Source organism: Neopelma chrysocephalum, unplaced genomic scaffold, assembly GCF_003984885.1.
Source record: "Neopelma chrysocephalum unplaced genomic scaffold, ASM398488v2 Primary Assembly neopelma1_253, whole genome shotgun sequence".
Classification (NCBI taxonomy): Eukaryota; Metazoa; Chordata; class Aves; order Passeriformes; family Pipridae; genus Neopelma; species Neopelma chrysocephalum.
Genome location: NW_020897915.1, coordinates 802908 through 825108, shown reverse-complemented (window position 1 = coordinate 825108; position 22201 = coordinate 802908). Strand labels below are relative to the sequence as shown.

The 22201-nt window shown below is 46.8% G+C and overlaps 1 protein-coding gene across 1 annotated transcript; it reads right to left on the bottom strand.

Moving 5' to 3' along the window:
- Positions 1 to 3548: 3548 nt before the first annotated feature.
- ATG14 (autophagy related 14) lies at positions 3549 to 21884 on the bottom strand. The gene is made up of 10 exons (XM_027704041.1): positions 21667 to 21884; positions 16614 to 16676; positions 16437 to 16479; positions 15942 to 16023; positions 11585 to 11822; positions 10599 to 10828; positions 9824 to 9941; positions 8598 to 8688; positions 8387 to 8472; positions 3549 to 5320 (listed from the first exon to the last, which is right to left on the bottom strand). Exons 1-10 carry the CDS (start codon positions 21882 to 21884, stop codon positions 5014 to 5016), a joined length of 1476 nt encoding a protein of 491 aa, XP_027559842.1. The 3' UTR covers positions 3549 to 5013.
- Positions 21885 to 22201: the final 317 nt, after the last annotated feature.

Here is a 22201-nt window from a genome sequence, read left to right as displayed (position 1 = left end):
AACGGGGCGCAGGCTTCACCCAAACTTCCATCTGCTCCCTCCGGACGAGCAGCAAAGCAACTGCCAGGCTGTTGTTTGGCCAAAGCCGTCGGCATCAAAGGCCTCCAGCTTGATTTTGATTAAGGGAAAGGGGAAAGAAGCTGCTTTCCTGCCCCCCACCCAAGACTCTGGAAAACTTGAGGCTGAGCAGCAGCGAGGAAAGTCCCCGCGAGGCTGGAATGGAGCGGCAGAGGAAAATATTTTGTAATTAGATAAGGGGCCAGTGAGGTCATTTTTTTTGGAACAGAGTGTGAGATTTTGGTCACCTTTGTTGAACAAGGGGAAAAAACAAGCATAAAATAATATCATTAGGCTATTTTGTTCCTTGGAACAGGTAAAGCTGGAGGACAACTTGTTGTCTACCCTGCCCCATCCCTGCCCTCCCCCTGAGGTGGCTGGGGAGTGTGGGCTGGTTTATGCATCATTTATTACATTGTTTGCTGGAACTGTCCCTGTTGCACAGCATTGCTGTTAAAAATTGTTTTGCAGAACAAGCTTTTGCATCCAGATGTGGGTTGGTTCTGAGTGTTGCCATGCTGAGCTGCCTGCAGGCTTTTTCTTTCCTAAAAAGTACTAAAGTGCAGATTTCTGTTTCCTTAAGGGATGGTTCAGGGAGAGCCCAAGGTCCAGTGAACTTTTTTGTTTCCTATGAGTCAATCAAAACAACAATCCAGTGTTGGATTTACAAAGTTCAGTGTTTAGAACTGAGGATGAAGGACTGCACCATGTGCTTGACTTCCCTGCCTGGGAGCAGTTGGAGTGTCTGGACTGAATTTCCAGATATGCCTGCAAAGAAGTTGTAATAACTTTTCCATTGTCTGTGAGCTTCCAGTTTTCATCAAGCTCTGGGACTCTCCTGGCATGGACACCACAGAAAAAGCTGCCCATGGCTGAGGCTTGCGTTTGGGCTCTTGCTCCATCCTGGCTGTTCCTGCAGCAGCTTTTCCCTTTGCTGTGTCTCTGCTCCCTGGGATGAGGTGCTGGGATGCTGCAGTGGAGCTCAGGTCACTTCCTGCAGTTTCTGCCCCTATGGCAGAACCTGGAACTGTCATTAGGGCCACGGAGATGCTCCAAGGGCTGGAGCACCTCTATTATGGAGAGAGGGTGGGAGAGCTGGGGGTGTTCAGCCTGGAGAAGGTTCCAGGGAGACCTTAGAGCCCCTTCCAGTGCCTAAAGGGGCTCCAGGAGAGCTGGAGAGGGACTTTGGACAAGGGCCTGGAGGGACAGGACAAGAGGGAATAGCTTCAAACTGACAGGGCAGGATTAGATGGGATATTAGGAAGAAATTCCTGGCTGTGAGGGTGGTGAGGCCCTGGCACAGGTTGCCCAGAGAAGCTGTGGCTGCCCCATCTCTGGAAGTGTCCAAGGCCAGGCTGGATGAGGCTTGGAGCAACCTGGGATAGTGGAAGGTGTCCCTGCCCATGGCAGGGGGTTGGAATGAGATGGTTTGCAAGGTCTCTTCCAACCCAAACCATTCTGGGATTTCACACCCACACAAAACTGCACTGAAACATCCAACCTCTGTCTCGAGTCCCACTTGCACGGTGGGAATGGTGCTGAAGCCTCACGCTGGGCTGTTTCCCTTCCCAGCCTGCCTTTGGCTGGTCCAGGCAACCCTGGAGTAGGGACAGGACTCGGGGCATTATCAGGCTGCTCTCCTGCCACAAACCCTTGTGGGCAGAGGACAAAACCTGCTGCTGGCCCTGCTTAAGCAGAGCTGACCTGAACATCCCATAGGCATGGGCTGAGCTCAGAGCCAGGCTTGGCTTTGCCCATGGCCAGGACTGACTGTGCTGTCACTGAGGCAACAACCTGCCCCCAGCTCTGCATGCAGGAACCCCAGGTGGCTGCTGCTCCCACTCCAGAGTGTGCAGCAGCCAGGAATCACGGGGCATCAGTCCTCCCCATCAGATACATCACAAAAAACTGAGTGGGAGGGGTTGGTTTTCCTCCATCATTCAGCAGCCTGTAACCCATGGGCTGCCAGGCCACCAGGTCCCCAGCGCAGAGCCTGCTCAGCCCTTTCCCATCCCTGTTGCTCAGACACTCACTGCTTCACAATTACATCCATAAAAAGCCACATCCTGCATCCTGAAATGACCTTGTAAGGAGGAGCATCCCCCTTTGCACGCAGCAGGAATTCAGCACCTGCAGAAACAAACGTCACCCAGCACACGAGCAGCCCCGAGCCAGGCTCACACGAGAGATTTACCCGTTTACATGTACATAGAGGGATGTGTGTGTGTGTGTGTGTGTGTGTGTGTTGTGCAGGAACCCGCCTCCTGCTCCCCTGGAGATGCAGTTATTTTATGTAAGAGTATTTTTTTAGAATGGGTATTGCTTATTCCACCGCTGTACGACTGATTGCACTGTAACAGGTCTGGTCCCTGTGATTGCTTTGAAGGGTGGAAATTCTTGTGTACTTTCGCCCAGCACGGTGAAAAACAGACCACACAGAAGTAACAGTTATAAATATACAACTTTAAAAAAAAAAAATTACTGTTAAAGATTTATTGCAATAATACAATAAAATTTAGAAAAAAAAAACAAACAAACCAACAACCAAACCATTTGTGTTCAGTTACATCGGAAGCCGGGGAGAGAGGCCGTGAGTTTTCACAGGTGAAAAGCCACCCCTGGGTGTCCCACCTGAGACCCTTCAAAGGCACCTGATTTTTGGGGATGAGCACCCAAAATCAGGCCCTTCCTTGGCAGCTCAAACTGGCCACCCCAGGTCACTGGTCAGGGCCAAAAGTCACGGCCTGAGCTGAAATTCCCATGTTCGTTCATGCTACACAAAGGGTTTTGTAAACTCTCAGCTGGCTGCCTTCAAATACCTATAATTACAGATATTCCTGTCCTCCCTCCCTCCCTCCCCTGCCCACCCCCCCAAACAACCTGGAAAACGGTGATTGCACTCAAGGTTTGGACACACAGAGTTCTCCCTCAGCTACACATGTGCAAAACACTCTTAAAAAAACCGCCACGACTTTTGTGTTCTGTTACAAAAAAGCCTTCCATGGAAAGCCCCACCCCAACACGTTTGAACACCCTCACCGTGCCCTTGTGCACTCTCAGAAAGTGACATGGCTGCCAATAAATTATTCTGGAAAACGTGGATAGGAAGTATATGGCTTAGAAAAGTTATTGTGTTGGATTTTCTTTCCCTAAGTTCATTCAGTGTACAAAGCTGAGTCATGGCCTGACCTTTCGGGGTTTGAAGTAGCACAAAGGCAGCAACGAAAGAGGGACTGAAATGCCTATGAAAAACAAACAAACAAAAAAATCCAAAAAGGTATTTAGATGGCAGGGTCCAGTGCAAAATAAATGAGGAGCCAGAAGGGGCTGCACAATATGAGCCCAGTATCTCATACTGGTGTGTGCTGGTTGCTCAGAGCTGCAAAGGATCAGAGAGCTGCAAATCATAAAGTGCCATGAGCCAGCAGTGCCCAAACCCCCTGGGCCCTGATCAGGCTCCAGTAGTCAAGGGAGCCTGGGCTGTTCTCTCCAAACAAACCCAGCTATTAGACCAAAAGAGCGGCAGGAGAGAGGGTGTTGTCCTCTAACAACATGTCTGTGTTGCTAGTGTGGAGTTAAGGGTCTTTGGTTCAAAAAAAAAAAAAATCAAAACTAAAGAAAAAGTAACTACTGACAACAGATGTCCAACCCCAAGGCCAAAGAGAAAGAGCTGCCATACAAGGGATGGGGAGGGGGGGAGACTCAGCTGGAACCCCCCATGTGGGTACGGGGCAGAGTGGCAGAAACCCTCCCTCGTGCAGGGAGGGGAGGATGGTCTTACCTTGGTTGACCCTGTGGAGAAAATGTCCCAATCCTAAATGTAAACTGCACGTTGGGAGCCTCACTGAGCAGCCCCATCCATGAGTGCTCCATCCCACAAGGCAGAGGAAGGGGAGGAGCACTTGTCCACCCACTCACCTGTCGGCATATCCCACCTCCCGTGGTTTCACCAGCCAGCTGCGCCAGGGAAACGAAATCAAACTTCTTGGCATTCAGTAAACAAAAAAAAAAAACACAAAACCCCACCATAAACAAAACAGAACAGGGTTAAAAACACATGTAGTGTGGAGAGCATGTGACTTCACCAAACTGGCTTGAAATGAGGTTTTTCTAATGCTGAGAAATGGCAAGACGGTGTGGGAACGGATGGAAATTATTGCAACAACGCAATCCCGGATCAGCATCGAATGTGGGTCTAGCGAAGAGAACGTCCAGTGTTTCTTTGGTGTATGATATTAAGAGTAAAGAGCCTGTGTGCCTTGGACAGCACAACACGAAACTTCTAGAACACCTACCAGTGGAAACAGCATGAAACAAGCCAGTTTTTCTACGGCAAAACTGGGTAAAAGATTCACAACCAAATCTAAAACAAGAGCAACTTTGCTGTGTGAATTCCCTGCCCATGCTGATTCTTTGTATTAAAAATATGGCAACAGAGATTAGAAAACATGTTAAAAATGCATAATTTTCATGTCCTGAATGAAAAAAATTTAGAAATACGCATTTCTGCATTATGCAAGACAGATTTAAAACACACACACACAGGAAAACCCTGTAAGGAGTTAAGAAAGTGGGAACTGCATTTGCACCACTGTCCAGACCGCGCCCTGAGCAGCCTCCTCTGCGCCCATCCCGATCCAAATGCTCCAAAATCTGTGTCTTCTTCAGAAAGTAGAGCTGGAGGTCGCTGGGTCCTTTGATATTCAATGCAGACAGAACCAAGACACAAAGTGCCCCCAGAGAATCCGTCAGGAGCTAATTTACAAAACGGGTCCGTCACAGTCACCTTGGGTAAATAAAAAGGTGTTGTTGTTTTTTTTTTTTTTTCCGGTTTACAAAACAAAAGTCCTTGACCTTTTCTTTGTTCCAGGCACTACTTAACTGAATATGTAAGGTTTCCTACAGCATTGTCGGGGAGGGGTTCCTTCCACAGCTCCTGTGACCCTTTGTCCCTGGTTAGCGGTGCCCGGTGTAGGCCTTGAACCACGAGGTCACCGAGGCGGCGGCCGACGAGATCATCCCGCCGGCGCTGCTGCTGGCGATGGGCTGGGACACCTGGGTGCTCTGGCTCTGCAGCATCTCCACCTGCTGCGAGGGGATGTCGCAGAACCTGGGGCTCGGCAGGTTCTCCCAGTCTGTGCCCAGGTCCGTCTCCTCGTCGCTCACGTGCTCGTCGCCGCTCTCGTCCGTCTCGCCGGCGGCGCTGGGATCCACGAACTCCATGGAGTCCTCGAGATCAGCGCTGATTTCGAAAGGCCCAGACCTGTGAACACGGACACAGTGAGCCCCAGGAATGCCACAGCTCTGTCACGGGTCCAGCAGAGAGATCAAACACCCCTGTCTTTATCAGCTGGCGGAGAAACTCACTGGTTGCAGAGCTGTGTTAGGACGGTGGTGAAACAAAAACACTTGGCCAAGGAAGTGACAGGGTTCCAGACCACAGAGCAGGAATGGTGGAAGAGCCGTTCTGCTTTGGCAGGGATAGTGGAACACACACTAGGGATGATAACTCAGAGCTCCACTGGTGGGAATCTCAGCTTGATGTGGAACAGCTTTCATTTCCAACACTGGCCCTGGCCAGGTGAGATGGCTCAGCTCTGTCTCTCTAACTTAGGAGACCTGGCACAACTCACTAGTGGAGACTTCTCACCTCACCCTGAGCAACACCTCAACACCTTTTTCACTATGAGACTGGTCAAACACTGGAACAGCTGCCCATAGAGGCTGTGGGGTCTCCACTGGAGACACTCCAAATGCCACCACACAGAATCACAGAATGGTTCAGGCTGGAAGGGACCACAGTGGGTCATCTGGGCCCACCTCCCTGCTCAGGAAGGGTCATCCCAGAGCACATGGCACAGGATTCTGTCCAAATGGTATCTGAATATCTCCAGTGGGGGACACTCCACGCCCTCTCTGGGCAATCTGTTCCAATGCTCAGTCACCTACACAGGAAAATTCTTCCTCATATTCAGGTGGAACTTCCTGTGCATCAGTTTCTGCTTGTTGTGTCTTGTCCTATTGCTTGGCACCACAGAGCAGAGCCTCATCCACCCTCTTGGCTCTCCCCCTTCTGATACTGATGGACAGGGATGAGGTCCCCTCTCAGTCATCTCTTGAGGCTGAGCAGGCCCAGCTCCCGCAGCCTTTCTTCACAAGAGGGATGCTCCACTCCTGAGAACCTGGCTCTGCTTTGAGCAGGGGCAATGGGCTGGATCTCCGGGAGTCCTGGCTAAACCCACCTGCACCGTGACTCCGGGTTCCCTGCTGCCACTGCCTGGTGGGAGAAGCGATTGCATCCCACCCCATCCCACTGCTTTGGGCTGCCTGTACTCCAGCCCAAATCTGAATCACCTTTACTGAGCCAAAGCAGGCACTTTCAGAGGCCTGTGACCCACGGTCAGAGACTGTCAGGGTTTCACAGAAGCAGAGAAAGGCACATTCCCCACAGCGAGCAGCATCCCTGCCAGAATTCGTTCCAAAGCTGCTCAGTGAAACATGAGCAAGAATTTCATGGAATCATGGAATCATTTAGCTTGGAAAAGACACCCAAGATCACCAACTCCAACCATAAAATACAGTAACTGTTGTAACACAGGCAAAAGTGTTTCTCCAGCCTTAGTGGGAGAAGGAGCCTGAAGCAGCGATTTAGCATGGAAAATTTTAATCCAGACAATCAAAGCTTGGCAGAATTCTATGTATATGAAAACAGTAGTGTGTAGAGGAGATTATCAGGCAACTAAATGCTTAGGTATCTAAAGGAAAATAGAGAGAGCTGGTTGCTGCAAACTTTGCAGCCAGCTTAGAAATTAAAGGCAAACACTCCCCTTTCATAATCCAGGAAGGAATGGGAGCGCTGCCTCCTGGCAAAGTGTTTTGCTTAACAAGGCAACATGAGAGGAGAGTCATCAAGTTTGAGGCCAGAAGGGACCATTAGATCATCTCAGGTGACCTCCCCTATAACAAAGGCCACTATGTTCCACCCGTTCTCCCTGTCCTGAGCCCAGTGACTCCTGCCTGGTGACAGCATCCACTCCAGAAACTCATCCAGCCTTGGGAGGACGACAGAAGGAAGCAGAACCTCACCTTCATTCTTGTGGGTAATTAATCTGTGTTTTAAGCACATGTGCCTCATTTCAACCAGCTCATACCCTTTGCTCCCAATGGTGTCTCTAAAGCCATTCCGCAGTCTGGGAGACATTTTATCCAAGTCTCCTGTAGCTCCTTCTTTTACTACCTGGACCCAGTGGATGCACCTGGAGCTCTGTGACACCTGCACAGGTACCCACTGTGACCCCTGGACCTTTTACAGTAGCTGCTTTCCAGGACACAGTTCTCCATCCTCTGGGTATTTCCTGCACCCTCCCTGTTTTCAGGCGAGCAGCAGCAAGCACAGATTTTTTTTTTTCCAAACCAAGCTGTATTACAAAGATTTGGCTCCCCATGTCTTTGGGCTGAATCAGTAAGGATATACCCAGAGAACACAAGGTAAGTGGGAAGAGGCAGTTCCTCTCAGTGGCACTGCAGGTTTTTGAATAAAACTAGATCCGTACAGGAGAATAAAGTGGAAAAGGAGATTTCGGAACACTACGTTTAAAGGGGGAATAAAGCATTAGTCACATCAAACAAATATTTGCAGACTGTCTCAGGAACAAGTGACTTGTGGCTGGATTATCCCAATGGGAAATCAATGTTGTTTGCTTCCTTATATTTAAGTTAAAAAAAAAAAAAGATTATTAAACGTGGTGTGTGCGAGGCCAGGAACTGACGTTCTTTTCGTCACGTACTGAGTTAACAGAAGAGTTGTCTTTAATCTTAATTTACATATAAATTAATATCATTTGAAGTGTCAACTTTGGTCTAGGGAGTTCACTGACTGGGAGTATTTTGGGAAAGGTCTGCCTAGGATGCTTGTCACGGTTTATGCTGCTGGATGCTCTCAGGTATTCACATGTTGGCAAGGCGTGGGCAGGGTCATATTTGGAGCATGGCAAGGCTGCCTGGCATATGTGCTGCTGTTCCCTGGAGGGAAGGAGTTCCTGCTTCTGGGCACGGGGGAAATAATTCCATCATCAGCTACCAAGCCTCCAGCTGGGCCTGCCATACGCTGAGACACAGCAAACACACGTCTCTGGAATCTGATTTCCTACTCAGGATCCCCTTTCCCTGTTCTCTCTTGTCTCCTCCTGTAAATACCCTGAGTTAAATACCCTGAGTTCTGTGCTCTACACATACAGCAGAAGAGAATTTCCCCTCACAAGTAACAAGGCAAAGGCATAAATTCAGAAGGGATTCAGCCACAAGAGATTTGAGATTTTGCTTTCCTTACCTGCCCAAGTTCTCAGTGTCTGGGCTGACCAGGTACATAAGGTTCCTGAGGGTGTGCAGTGGGTGCAGCAGATCTAAATTTACATGCTGCCAAGGGGAAGGAATAAAAAAAAAGAAAAAGGAAAACACATGATCAATTCCTGGAGGAAACCAGCAGGCACAGTTGGTATTTTAAAAGCTATTTAAAGAATCCAAATGTGCATTTCCCCTACCTGAGAGAAGCAAAGGTGAAGGATATTAGCATTCAGCTTCTTCACTGCCCGTGTGAACCTGTGTCTGCTGAGATTCTCTCCACAGAATTCGCTGTTACAACACCACACAGACACATAAGGACACAGAAAGCAAAATGCTGTGAAAATACACTTGCTGGAGACATCAGCATTCCGTGCCCTGGCTTCCTAACAAACCCTGGAGTAAACATCCTCGCAGTGAGCACTTGTTTAGAGTGTACAGCCAGTTTTAGAGTGCTCAGGAGATTAATTTTTCACCTGGCAAGTGCATTTTATCAACAAGCACTGCTTGCCCTGCTCTCACCGGTTTCCACAGGACAGGTGGTGTAAACTGTATGAAACCCAAAGATCCACCGTGGCCAAACTGTTTCAGGTCTCCTTTTAAATCTTGCATCATTTCCTATTCCCAGCCTTTCCCTTCTGTGAAGGCTGATGACCCAAATAAAAACCACAGAAGCACAGAATGGTTTGGGTTGGAAGGGACATTCAAAATCATCCAGTTCTAACCCCCTGTCACAGGGTGGAAGGAAAAGCTGAAACCCCCACACAATTTTTGTGCCCTCACTTCAAAACCCACTATCTGAAACGCTTTAAAAGAATTTCAGCAGCGTATTTGAGACCCCTGGAAGACTGATCAGGTGTACAGCTCCTTCAGTGCTCCTGTACAAATCCAGCTGCTCCACACAGACATCAAAAACTTAACAGTGCTTTTCATCCCAAACGGGGTTTGTGCAATGCACTCCTGGATATGGCAGCCAGGTATGTTCCCCATGGGTGTTTTATCCCAAAGGGAATTACAGTCCTGGCATATTATAAGGCCTTGCTTTACAGCACAGAATGTAGCAGAGCTATTCAAGAGCTGCTGAATTGGCCAGGATTTTGTGCAGCACAGCGGGGGTCCAAAAAAATGAAAAGTGCTATTCATGGACTTGTCATATTTCATTTCTAATTTGATGATGCTGAATACACCAATGAGAAAGGTGTTATTTCCAACTGTGATGGCTGCTCTACCCTCTCAGGAGGTAAAAAAGGAAGGACTGTTAACTGTGGTCTAAAATCCTACTATTGCTTTCCTCAAACAGCCCAAAAATCCACGAGCCATCAATGTTACCATAAAATCTGCTCCAATTCATGACTTCGTTCCCCAAACCAAACTAATTTAGGATCATCCCAAACTGGCCACTGATTCACCTCCTGTGTTTACTTGCCTGTTGCAGAGCTTCTTGGGAAGGTTTACATCAAGTATGAGAGACAAAGTGTTAACAAGCTGAGTTGCATAGCACAATGCAGCACTGATGGTATGAGCAGGGTTATTATGCTCCATATCTAAAAGAAATAAAAACAACATGAAAGTCTGGTTTTAAATGAAGCCTCGGTGGGTGTGCTAATGTGTTACTGAAGTCTACCCTGAAAAATGTCAGTTGTAAGTATGGAGAACAGCCTGAATCTAGCAATCATTTACAGTGAAATCTGTCAGAAGTTGGAAGAAAATAGTAATTCTTGGAATTCCTGCTAAGATGACGGCATGTGAACCATGTCAAAACTGTGAATAATTAACTTTATTTCTCTATTACATTGTGCTGTGTGTCCCAGTGAGCATTTCCTGCAGAAGAGGGTTTCAGCAGACTAGTCATAAAATCACAGAATGGTTTGGATTGGGAGGGACCCTAAAGTTCATCTTGTTTCACCCCCTGCCATGGGCAGGGACATCTTCCATTATCCCAGGTTGCTCCAAGCCGCATCCAACCTGGCCTTGGACACTTCCAGGGCTGGGGCAGCCACAGGGACCTTAAAGATCACCCAGTTCCAACTGGGCAGGGAACCTGCCACTATAATCCCCATACTGGTGTTTATTTCCGACTCAGAATTTGGGTGAGAACAAACGGGCCTGTCAACTGCTCCTCAGTGCCTTCCATTGGCATCCAAGGCTCCTGGAGCATCCCAGGTGCCTAAAAAAAAAACAAAACAGACCTTCCTCCTTACCGGGTCCTTGTGTGGTCTTCTTCTCTTCCACCCAGTTGTAGTAGGCCGAGTAGTCTCCGTTGTTGGGGAGGGTGATCCAGGGCCCCGTGATGCTGATGCTGGTGTCCCCGTTGTGGTCATCACACACCCACCTCCCAGAGAGGTACGTGGTCCTCCGGGCCTCCGCGAGCTTGCTCACAGTGCTTGAGGTCATGGCATTGTCACTCTCGGACGACACGTCCGCGGGGTCTCTGCGGGGCGACGGGGAGAGGGCGTGGTGAGAAAAATTTTAACAATGTGATCAAATACGCATTCAGAAGGCAACTGAGCCAGATTTCACCGGGGGCAGAACGCCTGGAAAACGCTCCTGCCGAACTTCTTATTCCCAAAACTACTTTCCTTCGTTCTGGGGTTTTTAATTGCTTGTTTTTGTAAAAAAATCACAGAACGGTTTGGGTTGGAAGGGACCTTAAAGACCATCCAGTTCCAACGCCCTGCCATGGGCAGGGACACCTTCCACTAGACCAGGTTGCTCCAAGTATCGAGGGCAAAATGCTTGTAGAAGCACTCCTGCAAAACTCCTTATTACTAAAACTACTTTCCTTTCATTTTGGAGTTTTTAATTACTTATTTTTGTAAAATCACAGAATGGTTTGGGTCAGAAGGGACCTTAAGGCTCATCTTGTTCCACCCCAACTGCCATGGGCAGGGACACCTTCCACTAGACCAGGTTGCTCCAAGCCCCGTCCAACCTGGCCTTGGACACTTCCAGAGATATGAATCCATATTTTAAGGAAGTTTAACACTGGACACATAGCTCAGATCGTTCAGTAGGGAGATGGAAGTACCTCCAGATCCTGCTATGGTGGACCTCTATCTTTGGGGAACACACCTCCTCCTCCCCTGTCATGCTAAGGGAGCCTGAGCCTCTACCTTAGACGGACACGACTCACTTCTGGGTGTCCAAAGCCAAGCCAAACGAGCCCAAAAGGATCAGCCTTCCCTACCTCATGCTTGTCTTCACTTCTTCAATGGGGAAGATGACCGAGGTGAGCTCCAGGATGTGTGTCCTGCGCAGGTTTGCCAGGTGCTCGTACTGGGTTTTCAGGTCGTAGGTTTTCTTCTCCACCAGGTCCCCCAGCTTGCGGTTGTGCCTCTGGATCTTCTCCTTCTTCTCCTGGTGCCGCTGAGCCCGGCGATAATGCTTCTGGTTCTCCTCCTTGATCCTCAGCAGCCCCTCCGTGTCTGTGGGAGCAGCAGCAGATGTTATCCTTGGAAGAGGAGCTTGTGGTAAAGCTTGAGAGAAAGCTTTATTAATATTTATGGGAAACAAGACCTACAGCAGCCTAAAACAGAAAAACCCTGCTAAACTATTAACATCTTCCAGCTGCTCGGTGGCACAACTTTTTTTTTAATCTTCTCTGAAGGTCTCCAAAGAGACTGCAACTGGGATTATTCTTTCCCTATCTTCTACCCAGCTATTTTTGGATTTGGAGCAGAAAAGCCAAGATTTCCCAGTTTAATTAAACTCTGAGGTAATCATCCTGACAGAAATAGCCTGACTGTACATGTTTGCATGGTGCTGGCCAAAAAGCCAGGCCCTGCTTGCAGCCAAAATCAAGTGCAGATAGCATCTTCATTCACCATTTCTGGCACCTCTGCTGCTGTTAGTGTCTTATTTGAGCTTCACACTCATGAATGTGCTCTTAAAGCACTTGGATCCCAAGGGTGCAGACTCCTTGTTTCCACAGGGAACACTGGCTATCTCCCTTCCTGGTCCCAAAATGAGAAGTGTGCTCATGTACTGAAGTGCTGCAACCTCCCAGATTCACTCCCATGCATCAGGCTTGGAAAAATATCCTTCAAGAGCATCTTGAAGCATCAAAGGTTGGACTTGATGATCTTAGAGGTCTTTTGCAACCTTAGTGATTCTATGATCTGCTGATTCTGCTATAAAAATAACTGACTGCAGCAATGCTTTCACAAACACATGGTGCTACAGAGAGTCAGCCACCTCTGCCTTTCAGCAGCATAGGGAAAGATTTCTTACACACTCTCCAAACAGATGTCTATAACTCTCAATTCACCCTAGTTTGAAGGGTGCCTGACCCTGCAGGCACAGAGGCTCCTTTCTCTGAACATCAGGAAATTACTTCCAGTCATCTGACCTGCTGCAATCCACGATGTGTCTGATAGGAAGGAAGATCTGACACGTGGGAGACGCAAAGTCCCAAACTAAAGAAGGTGAGAACAGTTTCTTCATCCAGATAAGAACTAATATTCCTCATGTTCATAAAATAAGTGACCCCTGTCAGAGAAATAGTAGTAAAACCAACTTTTCTCTGACAATCCCTTTGTGTCAGCTGTAATTCCTTTAAGCATTCCTCTGTGCCAACAGAAAATCAATTAACGCTCGCATTCATATTCCCAAACTCTCTCTTTGCATAAAGAATAAGAGTCAGAGGAGGAAGAAAACATCCATCTGTTCAATTTTCACATTCAAGTATTTGAAAGGCTACTTTTTCACAGAGTGAACTCCCTTCCCTGCAGGTCCAACAGCAATTATTTGAGAGCAGGGGAGATCACTGCACACACGTTTCCTCCTTGGAAGTCCCAGTGCAGAAACAACTGTCCTTTTCTGTGCACAGCACCTCTGCTTTGTGACCCAGTTTATGAGGTGATTAAAACCTGTCCCCAGGAGTATTTCAGGACACCACTCTGTCCCACATGCCTGCTCTGGCTGATAAATGCAAGCCCAGGCACACTGATCTCTGCCCAGAGAGCTCTGCCAGGGGTCTGCCAGCCCGTCTCCTTGAACTGTTCTCCACAGACAGGAGGCAAACACACACAGATTTTAAAACATTATTTTAACAAGTGCCAGTTATTGAGGTCTCCAGGAGAGTCGACCCCAAAAGCAGGAAGCCAATGTTCTAGAAACTGTTCTTATTTCAGGAAAATTAAACTATGCCATGTCCAAGAGAGGAGAAACAACTTTTTTACACTTTCTACTGTGGCCCAAGAGTGAACCAAGTTGGGTTCCTGATCTACTGGCTACTTGTGGCAAGAGTTAATTTTAGGTCTATCTGCAAGAGCAATTTTGGTGTAACTGAGCTGACAATATGTTAGTTGGACAATAGTTAGCTCAGTTTGTAGGTTAAGTCTAATCAAGTTCACTGTGAATCAAGAGAAGTTGCAAAAGTTGCAGATAACACACTTTATAGAAGAGTAGAAAGGAGGAACTCTACTCCCTGGTTGTTGCAAACATTCTGCCACCTTCAGAGCTGCACTTTGAGAAAAGGGGACTAAGTTCCTCAAAGTCACATTGATTTCCTCTTTTCCTTTCTTCCCAGGATAAAAAGTAGTCAGGATTTCCAAAATAATAATCTTCTACCTACTGAAAAGCTTGTTTTTCTTCACCTTCCCATTCTCTAAACCAAACACCAATTTTCTTAGCCATTCCTTGTGTTTTATTCCCAATATTCTCTTCCAGACTTTCTCCAGTTGACCTGTTATCTTTCTTTAATTGCTCCAGTTGGACACCAGACTTCCACTGAGGCAACACCAATGCTGGGCACAGCAGGACAACCGCTTCCATCTTAAATACAACACTTGCATTGGTTAACCCAGAACGAGGACTGAATCTTTCTGGAGCAGCATGAGATTGATTAATTTTTATTTAATTTGCAATTCCCCAGATCCTTTCCTGCCAAATCTCACAAGCATCTCCCACTTTAGGTTTGTTTTTCTCTTTCCTAAACGATGTGCACCCAACTTTGTCCTTTTCAGATGATGTTGCTCATTTATCTGCATGATTTTGACCCGGATTCTGTTCTCTGCAGAAGTCATATCATCATCCACCTTGGCTTCCTCCACTCCACCTTCTATTCTACCATGTGAGCTATTATGGGATATACTGAGCAGAACTGGGCCAGAACTGGCTCCTGCTGAGCTCCACCTGCCTCATCTCCTCGGTCAGACCAGTGTCACCACTCTCTGAAGGCAGCTTTTCTAACCTTTTGGGCCAAGCTTGCAGGGATTACAGAACAAATGTCTTTGTTTGCTCATGAGACAGTTTCAGGTAGTGCCCAAATCCAAGTTATGTGCAGCTTCTGCCTCATCCTCCACTACAGCACCTGATCCCCAGACCTGACATGGCCTATTCATAACCAAGTGATGTCTATTTTTAACTACCTTCTCTTCCAGTTAACAGCAAAGTGCCCACAGGTTTATAACAGGATGACTGTGTCATCAGTTTATTTTTCTTTCTTCCTCCATCCTTTGAAAACAGGGACTGTTTTCACTCTGTTTCTTGGGACACCCTCTCTCATGTGTTTCCAAGTGCTCCAGACCACTTCAGCCTGTTCCTTAACTTCCATAAGGCCTTGCTGACACAACCAAAATAATATTTAGCTGTCTGCTTCCTTTCCTTAGCCTGCAGTCCTCTCATGATGTACAATTTAATCTGGCCAAGCAGCTGATCACATTTTCTTTGTGGAAAGATGAAGCAAAGGCAGCTCTAAATGCTCCAGACTTCTCTGCACTGTTACTTGCTCTGATTCCTGTTAATTAACAGACTTGTCTACTCCTTCACCTTTTACTTATTATACATTTCCTATTGTTAGTATCCACCTTCCTTATTAATTGAAGATCATTTTGCATCTCAGCCTTTTTGCTGTGATCACTGCAAGCCTGTGCTACTGCTTTATAACCATTCTCAGGTTATGCCTCTGCTTCCACTCTCCGTATTCCTCTTGAATTCCAAGTCATAAATATATCCCTGATTCCACCAATATGCTTCTGAATACGCTCCCTCTACTTCTTTTGCATGCAGGTTGTAAGGAGTGGTGCAAACTGACCCTACAAATTTAGTGTAAAACATCTAAGGAGTTTCTGAATGGAGCTCACCAGCCTACACTGTATTTCAGTGACTTGCTCAAGTAGGATTTTCAGGTTTTCAGACAGGTGTGGGTTAAAATCCAGCAGTTTCACGAAATCTGTAACAGCTGCAGAGCTGTTTTCTCCTCTTTATCAAGAGGAAGTGATCAGAAACACTACACTGAATAAAGCCATCTCCAGGGACACAGCCGAAGTCACAGGCTGCTAAGCATTTACTTTTAAAGCTGTTGCAAAAAGGATCTCCATCCAGCTGAATAATGCCTGCTGTTTGCTAATTAAAACCCAGGCATGAAAAGGCCAAAAATCCACTCACCGATTTGCCTTCGAGTTGATTTCAGGAGCGACGGTTTGGAAATTCACTGTTTTTTAAAAAAACAAACAACCTAACGCTCAAATTCACCTCAATTGATTTTTCACTCCAAGGCACGGGGAGTTTTTTCACTTCACAAAAGCAGGGGCATTACTCACGTCTTGTCATTTCGTCATTTTCTTTGCAAATGGTCTGTTTCAGCTGCTCAATCCTCATCTTGCAGGACATTATTTTCCATCTCTGAAGAAAAAAAAATAAAAAAGAACATTCAGCAGCTCTGGGGCACAAAAGACTTTAAACACACCGACTAATAATTAACAACAAAGGCTTTAGTGCACAAGTAGCAGGATGCTCTTCAATGGATCAAACAACTAAATATTTCATATAGTGTTCTGTGCACAGAAGAATGCCACAAACAAAACGAATGCTTAGTATGAAGTCAATCAGGAAAATTAGTTATTGAACAAATATCCAGGGAGAAATGAAAATACTGACAGTTTGGAGTGCTCTGCTTGCAGAGCCAATTTCAGTTTTGCTTACAACAGGCTTTTTGGGAAAGCAACACACTGCCCTCAAGGTAAACTGTAACTTTAAACTATGAGATCCAGGAATTCAGAGAGTTTAAAAACCGTGGGACACTTGGAGCAACTCACCAGCTGATCAGTTATCTCTTTCCCTTCCATGGCCTTCAAAACACTAGAGGAAAAAACATGATTGAAAGTTTATGACTATGTGAACTGGGTCTGTCTCCAGCAACAGTGCATTAGAGAGACTGTTCTGCTTTTATGAGAGTTCTTAGACTTTATATTCATTTAATAGCTTCAACTTACTGTTTTTGGAATTCTCTCTGTTTGGTTTTAAGATGCATCAGCCTTTCTTTCTTGTCTGAAAACCTGGAAGAGATTAAATGCTTTTATTGATATTTTGCACAATACAACACTTGTAAGTTGTCTGAAAAGATAAAAAGACCGAAGCCTGTGGGATTCTCCAAACCTCAACTATCTGTCTTCATCTTGGGAAGTAATGGCTAAATGTATAAAACTCTTGCAGAATTCTGGAGCGTGTGTCTCACTGGAATTGCAACAGAACCTCTAAGATGAGGAAAGATCAGTGTTGGATTAACAAACTTGTAAGCCAATTACTGCTATATCTAGATTTACAGCTTAGAAATGTCAATACTTTGTGTACTAAGAAAAATATAGTACTCTAAAATCCTTTAGTGACTGGAGAAATTAATAGTACTATCTCAGATAGTCCAAGTGGCTGTTTTCAGCTCTGCTTCACTGGATGTCTGAGGTATGGGAACTGCAAAGAACTGATCAGAAAGGACTCTTTTTAGGATTCATCATCCTGTGCTTTCACCCTTTGAATATGCAGCAGCCACGTTCTGCCCCCCTCCATGTTCCACAGTGTCTTGGGAAATACATCTAAAGAAAATATGAACAATGCAGATGGAGAAATCACAACAAAGCAAGAAGTGACAAAGGTGAAGGTGAGGGCAAACAGCAAAAGAGGGAGCCAAGAGATTTAAACATAAGCAACAGCAAGTGTGCTTTGTCTTCTTGTGCTTGTGTTACAGCACCATCCTGACCTGCACCTCAAAAGTGCACCTTGGGCTGAGTCCAGGTATGAAAACCAATTCCTTCTATGTAGAATTGACAATTTCATCCTAGCAGAGGTCTAATATTTGTGGCTGCCCCATCCCTGGAAATGTCCAAGGCCAGGTTGGACGGGGCTTGGAGCAACCTGGTCTAGTGGAAGGTGTCCCTGCCCATGGCAGGGGGTTGGAACAAGATGGTCTTTAAGGTCCCTTCCAACCCAAACCATTCCATGATTCTATGATTTTACCTACAACCCAACAAGTCCTTTATTTCAGGGATCTTTATTTAGAAAGAATAACACACTAAGCCCTGACAGGATGGCATCTTGGGGCCTCCCTCTCTGCTCATCTGTGGGTTTGATTTCGGGTGAAACTTTCAATTGCTTCACTTTTTTCCTCCAAGTGCTGAAATCTGAAACCTTGGTGGCTACCTTTGGGTTCAGAGAGCGTGTAATCACCCTTCCAGATGACGTTAGCATTAGAACAACAACAAAACCACTGGCTGCCGCTCCTGTAGTCAAGCAAAAATATCTGTTTTCCTTCCAAAACAAACCAAAACCAAACGCAGGTGCTTGGCATAAAAGCCAGAGGCCACACGTGAGCCAGAGGAATGTGGTGCAACTGGAGCCCAGTTGCTCACCCCAGTTCTTCCTGTGTGTCCTCACCCCAGGAGTCATCATGGGAATGACAACAGGCACTCTAAGAGCCTCCTGTTTACCACAGGGCACTGCACACCTACTGTACCCCGACCTTTGGCTGCAACCAAAAATCCCTTGGCCCAGAAACGCAGAGCTCAGCAGTCCCACAGCGAGGGGTAATTTGGCAATCCTTGTTTTCAGGCTGGATTAATGGGCACTGAACAAAAATTACCCGACTCAACGTCCACCACATCAGCAAAAAGCTGAATGAACTGTCAAGAACCTGGGAGTGAATTAAGTTCTCGCTGTGGAGGGGAGACAGAAGTATTTGTGAAAGCCTGTAAAAGTTACAGCTCACCACATGATGCCAAACAGCTCCTACCAACTTCTTCAGCGGGTTTCTCCTGAGGAAACATTTCCATTTCTTTATATAGCTCCCATTTTAATTGCATCTCATGGTGCAAACTCATTTTTCTTTATATATCTTTAGCCTTTCCATTTGGCACAGAAACAAAACTTCGGATGAACTATTATAGGAACTCCCATAAAATGTAAACCGAGAGGGGAGAACATCTCAAATTACCCATTAAATGCTTCTCTTTCCTCAAGTCTTATCACATTAAGCTGAGATTTTCTAGGGTTACCTGGTTTATTTCCACATGTTCATAATTAGGGAGAAGCAACCAGAAAGACAGACTTCCTAATCTATAAGAGTTGATTAATGCTGAAGGAGTTGAGGGCAGCAATATTACTGTACATATTCACTATAATAAAACTCCCTTGCTGTGAAAAGTCACTACTCCTAATCATAACCCACAGCCTAAAGAATTCAGACAATCATATTGTCTCTGGCTTTTGTCATCTGAAGACACATAAAGCAAAGCAATTCAGCAGGTCTGTGAAATACACTCTGAGAATTTATCCCTATGACAGGCTGGGGGACACTCCTGGGAGGAAGAAGAGTCTCTGAGCTGACACCACCACCAGGATGCCAGCTTGGCTTTTGGAACAGACAACACATTAGTAATGAAAAGAAGAATGTCAGTGATTATTTTACTGGAGGACTTCCGGACTACTCATCCTTAATTGTAGCTCTCCTTCAATAATTAATCTCAGCAGCTCCTCAGTCTCTCCCCCCTCACAGATAACAGGGTGTGATTTTTGCCTTCAATTTTACTGGAGCTTTTTTTTTAAAAAAAATTAGCATGCAAAACAGTCCAGTGAAACCTGAAGTAATTAGAACATGAAATAATTTGTCTTACTACAAGAAAATTCTAAAAATAAACCCCAGTTGGATACAAGGAGTGACGCTTGCTCTCTTTACTTTTCACTAGAAAGAGAAGGATCCTGTTTTCCCCCCAATCTGTAACACTTAAAAAAGACAAATAGGAAGCCCAAATGCCCCCATACACTTCCACATCCTGAATTTCTCACACCAGGTCACCCAGCAAAGCCCTTGCCATGACCCTGTCAGCCTCCTCCAGCACCAGCTGATCTAAAATTAACCAAGGCGCTACTAGAAGGCATAAAATAAACAAATAAATAACGATGGCAGTAAACACAACCCGAGACCCAGCCAGTTCCCTGCACCTGTCCCTGCATGGCTTTGGTCACCATGAAAAATGTCTCTCCCTCTTTCAGTGGCCACATCCCAAGATGTTCAGAGGGGAAACAAGAAAAACTGGCCTCAGAAGTGTCTCACTCCTACATCGGTCATTCAAAATCTTAATTAAGGAAAGCAGACAAACTATTTCAAGCACAGTTTTAAAAATAACCCCATTATCTTCCAAACACAAGAAGAAACTCAAGAAGGTTTACAGAGCTTCATGCCTACACTGAGCAGTCCCCCTGTCATCAAGCACACTTAGGTTGTTCACGTTGTGTTATTCATATAGGTGAGTTTTTTCTTTAATTCACCAAAATAAATGTGCCATTTTTAGTGAATTGCACTTCTGCAGTTCATTCATGGAAAGTTCTGAGCAGGAGGAGAAACAAAGCCTGGGGAAATCGAGCCTGTAGGGAGGCCATGGGATAATAAAAGAGCAGTGATCCCCCAAGGATGGAACTGTGATGTCCAGGCAGAAGGGAGGAATAAAGGCAGAAAAAATAAAGAGACTTAAATTCCTGCAGTTAGGAAACACAGCATAAATATATAGAAGATTTTTCTAGCCACAGACAAATGGGGCAGTGAAAGCAGCTCAGGAGGATGCAGTGAAAACTGTCAGACAGAAAAGCTGATCCTGTGTCATGTGAGAAGATATGAGGAGGATAAAAAAGGTCTTCTTTTCCCAACAAGCTGTTGCTTCTCATACTTTGGCTAAAGCTGCTTCTTTATGGCTTCATTTGTCTGATGGGCAGAGACTTCTTAAGCCTTGGTTAATACAGAACAACAGTGGTTCAACTCTAACAAAGGCCACAACTGGATTTCTATAATTAAACCTGATGTTTAGCCAAAATCTTATGGCTATAAAAGAGGCAGGGAAAAAAACCCCTCGGTTTATGTTCCAAACTCCAAATCCAATTTTTTCATGGAAGCTACAGACAACCCCAAGCAGTTTCACATAGATACAAGTTTTCCACCTATTCTGGAAAGACTAAATACAGCTTGTGGTTCTATAACACAGTTTCTATATATATATAAAAAAAGAGAAAGCCCATCCAGTGGCAGACTAAGGTCTCAGATTTCCAAGCTGACTCACACCGGCTGACATCCTTTACCCATTCCCACGGATGTTAGTGGGAGAAAGGCACCACTGTCCCCTTGTTTCTCGGGACACAACAAGCCTTCGGATCGAGGGCACCACCACAGCACACACTGCTCACCACCTTCCCAAAATAGCTCCAGGAATCGCTCCCAACAGCTGCTAATGAAGCCACCAATGAAGGACCAAGAACACAAGTGTCAGCCAAGAATCAGAGCTATTCCAGTCGTGTCACTGGGAGACTTTTCAGGAATCTGGGATGGCCACGCTGTGAACGACAGCAATGGAGGAGCCATCTGAGTCATACAATGAGAAAATTTGTTTATGGCCATAGCACTCATCCTCAGTGCTCCAGGAGGGGCAGGACAGCCCATGATTAACTCAAGCAGAGTGTTTTTTTTATAATCCTAAAAGCAGGGCCATGATTAGGACTATTTATATAGACAAGAAAATGTTTTTTTTTCCTCACACGCCTTTCTGATTCTGTCTAACGATGTAGAAAACTGTCAGCTTAAGGCGAGTTGGTGAAAACAGGAAACACATTTAAAATAACTTAATACACGGGTCTTTTTTTGCCCTGAATTGTTTGGAGCTTCTGTGGCTACACCGACACGGGCACACCTGCTGAGAGCTACACCTGACTAAGTGACAGTCAGGGCGATATAGTTAATTATTGTTACAACTATTATTATTTTAATAGAAATAAGAGGAACATGCCGAGGGTCCTGCTCCGCCCGACCCCGCCAGGCAGCCCCAGGGCCGCTCCCTCACCCCACACCCAGAGCCCCCCGAACCCCATTCACCTCCCCCGGCCCCGGGGGACAACCCGGCCCCCCATCGGAGCCGGGGAGGCGCAGCCCAAGGGCCACCCGGCCCCCCTCCCGACCCAGGGGCAGGGGATGGAGAGGGGTGGGGGTCCCGTCGCCCTCAGCGCCGCCGGTACCTCTCGGAGTCGCGCCCGTCGAAGAAGACGAAGTCGCCGCTCTGGACGCACTTGGCGCAGGTGAGGCGGCGGCGCGTGGTGTTGCAGAGCGGGCACCGCTCCACCGCCACGTAGAGCCCCTCGGCGTCCTCGTCGGCGCCCCGAAGAGCCCCGGCCCCTGGGCCGCTCCCCCCGCCCGGCCCCGCGGGCTGCGGCCGGCGGCCGCTGGGAGCCGCCATGATGGGCCGCGCGTCACGTGGGGCCCTGTTGTCGGGCAGGGGATTGTGGGAAAGCGGCGCTGAGGCGGCGGGAGGGAGCGGGGGAGGGAGAGCGATGGGCAGCGCTCCGCGGGGAAAACGCTGCTTCGGATATAAAACTGCGCCCTTTCCCTTCTGCGGAAGGAATAAAAACCACCCCTGCCGTGCTTCCAGAGCGGGCGGTGTGTTGTATTCTGGTCGCCGGGGCTTCGCGCAGTCATCCGCACCAGAGCCGGTCACTGACGCTGCTGTGAGGACCGTGGATGCCGATCAAAGCCCGTCCCTCTATTTACAATAAT

Bases quoted from the DNA above. Each gene is read 5' to 3' on its own strand.
- ATG14 (XM_027704041.1), bottom strand. From the start codon at position 21,884: ATGGCGGCTCCCAGCGGCCGCCGGCCGCAGCCCGCGGGGCCGGGCGGG. The intron at 11,823-15,941 runs GTGAGTAATGCC...CTGCTCCCACAG, and splicing joins AAATGACGAAATGACAAGAC to ACACGGAGGGGCTGCTGAGG. The intron at 10,829-11,584 runs GTAGGGAAGGCT...GTCGCCCCGCAG, and splicing joins GAAGTGAAGACAAGCATGAG to AGACCCCGCGGACGTGTCGT.